This window comes from Teleopsis dalmanni, chromosome X (genome assembly GCF_002237135.1).
Source record: "Teleopsis dalmanni isolate 2A chromosome X, ASM223713v2, whole genome shotgun sequence".
Taxonomy (NCBI): Eukaryota; Metazoa; Arthropoda; class Insecta; order Diptera; family Diopsidae; genus Teleopsis; species Teleopsis dalmanni.
Genome location: NC_051848.1, coordinates 100,610,955 through 100,614,948, shown reverse-complemented (window position 1 = coordinate 100,614,948; position 3,994 = coordinate 100,610,955). Strand labels below are relative to the sequence as shown.

The 3,994-nt window shown below is 28.9% G+C and overlaps 1 protein-coding gene across 1 annotated transcript; it reads right to left on the bottom strand.

Moving 5' to 3' along the window:
* Positions 1-140: 140 nt before the first annotated feature.
* Positions 141-1,193, bottom strand: LOC119688836 (cytochrome P450 4d1-like). The gene is made up of 2 exons (XM_038103499.1): positions 603-1,193; positions 141-214 (listed from the first exon to the last, which is right to left on the bottom strand). Exons 1-2 carry the CDS (start codon positions 1,159-1,161, stop codon positions 141-143), a joined length of 633 nt encoding a protein of 210 aa, XP_037959427.1. The 5' UTR covers positions 1,162-1,193.
* Positions 1,194-3,994: the final 2,801 nt, after the last annotated feature.

Below are 3,994 nucleotides of genomic sequence, written 5' to 3'. Positions count from 1 at the left end.
CTGAGTTTTTCAACCTGATATTAGAATGAATAGTTTGAGCAGAAGTGAATCACATTGGCATAGAAGAACAGTTACGAACAGTTTATTTTTTTTGATTTCATTTTTTAATTACTTATAATAATAATATTTAGTATCATTACTCACGTTTTTACAGCTCTTACATATTCCGAATCAGCATTAGTTTGTGCGTTAATGGAAACGCCCATTGCAGATTCTGCAAAAAACATGAATACAAAAATTTAAATATTAAAGCAAACATCAGTCAGCAATTAAGATATTATTTATTCATATATATTATTAAAAGTATTTTATTTAATTAACATTTTAACAATATTTCGCAACGAAAAAATGTGACCACCAGGCCAGGACCTTTGCTAAGGCCAGGACCTTTCTATTGATTTCTTTAAACAAAATACAATCAATAACTTTATGTGGTAGGTTCTAGTTATAGAATATTTTAAAAAGTCTTAATGTAAAGAGTTCCAATAAATTTAGTTAATTATCTTATGTATTATAAAATGATCTCCAGTTTATGAGATATTAAAACTGAAAATTTTTTGCCAATAAAACTAAGATTTATAACACTCAAAAAAAATATTCACCACAAATTGTGTCCAATGTACACAAATTAATCCAATTGTAGATATCAAATCCATGCTTGGTCTGCATTTCGGACTCCTTTTTTAAATTCTTTAATAAAATACGCGATTCTTTATCAAAAACTTCAATAAATTGATCAAGAATTTTAAAATGAAAAGCGGGAGTTATAACTTTACGCCTCTTATGCCATTTTCTGCCACGACTTACTAATAATCCTTCCTGCAGCCATGGTTCCAACATTTTATACTCTCCAGCTTTATCATTGAAACGCGTTGTACTAAGAATCATCTCTACGTCCTTAATATCACTCATGATCATATTTAATTCTGGGCCTAACCAAATTTTTATTGTTCTCCCATGAGTCTCCATAAAATCCATTATTTGCACTATGTATTGATCTGGGGTTTTGCCAATGAAATAGTGGCCATGGCCAATAATTGGCAGGGCAGGTGGGCTTGGTATATTTTTAGTGACATCTATTAAATGTTTATATTTGAATAGGTAAATTGAAAGTATCGCTAACCAAATGGTAACCGATATAAACACAAGCACAAAAAACATTTTCAACGCACTAATTATGAATGTCAAGGCGATCAAACAATTTCAATAAAACTATTTTGTTTTTAAATTAACTGCATACAATATTAAAGTTAAACGATCAATAAATGGATTTCGGAAAGATAATCTAATCATACTAAACTGATAAATAAAATATATTTTCACATTCGCTTTGCATTTCCAAATTGTTCTGTATGTTTATGTTATCAAGTCTTTTCCCTCAGGGAGATTGTTAATGGCAAATCGGTTTTGTGCTGTTTACCCAGCGATAAATAACTATTACGAGTATATATAACAACAAATTCAAACGACATCAACTTACACTGATGGAGATATACATTTTACACTGATTATATATAGTTTTGAATATCAGGGAGAAGTGTGATTATCTTCTCCTTCCAGTGTCGTTTAGAGCTATCATCATTATTCTTGACATTGTCTGATTATTTGCAAGAGTTTAAAGTACAATACAAGAATATCAAAATAACTGCATTTTCTTTATGTACTTGTACTTGTACGTGTAGACCACGCCTATAAACATTTCTATATAAAAACTACTGATAAAATACTTTTGTATATAAAACCAAAGTTCAAATATATTTATTAGTATGATTTTCATTTTTTATACACTTAATACATACCTATGAATAAATGGAGTTTATTAAGGTTGTCAAGATGTATTGGAGATAGACACTCCAAGGCTTAATGGATTGTTTGTAAATATGTATATTATCCCATTACAATTATTAAAAATATCAGTATGATTTTCATAAATATTAATGCTGACCAGCTATTATGAAAGTTGCAGAATCGGAATCGAAGTTCATTAATCAAACTTATATGAATAGCAACAACATGTTCAACTGTAGGTGCAGTTTTAGATCTTCCTAAATTTTTGGCTGTATTTTCAACATGGTTTTTACATATGTGAGGATATAACATATAAAGTGTCACATAGCAGATAGAGACAGAAAAAGACTTGATCTGGTACAAATACAGAAGAACCTTTTTATTTGTATGTGATGTAGATATGTTGCAATCATATGTAACTATATCGGATACTGGCTACTAAAAAAGCATACCGGTGGAATTTACATTCATTATGAAACCAATCATAAAACTTGTAACGATTACATTTAAAAAAGCTGATCCTGACATGAAGAGAAAACCGCGGACACTGTGAGAATAAGTTAATGTTACTGTAGAAAACAAGGAATACCGCGTACCCATCTTTTCTATTCATAAGAAATTTACTGAATGTTATGGTTATCAACACTATAAAAAAAAGTGTTAATTTATTATAAACTTACTAATTAGTTAGAAAACACGTAACATCGCGTACCCATCTTTCTATTTATTATAAACTTACTTAACAATTTCATTAGCTACATCACAGAAAATATATAATATCGCTGCTCTATTTTTTCAGTGATTTTAAGTTTACCTAATAATTTCGTTAGCGGAACTATAGAAAGTAGATATTATCGCAGCCCTTTCTTTTTATTCATTATAAGCTTACTTAATAATTTAGTTATCTACACCATAAAAAGCAGATAATATCACATACCCACCTTTCTATCGATTATAAACTTACTTAATAATTTCGTTAGCTACACCACAGAAAACAGAGAATATCGCGACCCTACCTTTCTATTGATTAAAAGCTTCATAATTTTCAAAGATTCCAAAGATTCATACTACCCAAAGCTTCCCAATAACTGTTACATTCATATGCAATTTACTTTCTGGAAAATCTGTAGTTTGTGTTATAGAATTTTCTTTGCACTTCATCAGGAATTACTTATAAAAATAACATTTCTATATATAGTAATTTTGCAAATCCTTCTCTAAATATTCATTTTCTTGTAAAATTCTTTGAATAAGTTTCAAAATAATTTTGAATAGATGAAAGATCCATCCATCTAAACTTCTTTTACGAAAGTGAGTAATATAAAGTTTAAAGCATGAGCGTTACCCAATAAATTAATTTTATGGAATAATATATTACATGGCTTATTGTTAAACCCATTTGGTACTCTCCAGGCATATTTTATGAGCCATCAATAGAATTAAAATTGAACTTTCTAATATCAACATTCATGCTCACTTAGAAAACGAAAACGGTAATCAAATCACACTTTTCCAATTTTTAAAACCTAGTACTTAAACAATATATGGAATTTGATTAATTTGGGAATATATAACGAAAATATTATGCTAACATGAAACCGGTGATGCACTATAAATGTAAGATCTGCAAAATATTATAGCCAGAACACATCTCAAGTGAAGAACGTTATAGCCGAGTACACATAGAGAAGTCGAAAGTTATCCTAAGTGTTCTCAAAATACTTAACACGATAATGCGAACTTAAGTTTAATAATTTTCATCATAAACTACATATGTATTAGACCCGTCTGTACAAGGTATAGTTTGTGTACGTATATCAAAAAAAGAAATAAAGTTATAGTTATATTTGTTGGAAAACTACAATTCGTGGTAGTCATACCACAGTATTAATGCCGATCATGATATAAAACTAATGATTCCAGTATATTGTCAGATCAACGGTTTTATTCATCGAAAATAATGTTCAAACACTTTAAATTCCTAATGCCCACTACTTCTTAATGCCCATGCTAAACGACTATTTTAAAGAATAATGATGCCAATTTCTATGTAAAAATTTTAATAAAATTTGGTATAAATTCTAATAAATATTTGTTATTATAATTGACCTAATGTTGTTCTTTCAGATTACTGATGTGTAGAAACCAATGCAGAAAAACTGCATATTCCTAATGGTAATATTTTTGGAGAAAACTTAGGAGAAAA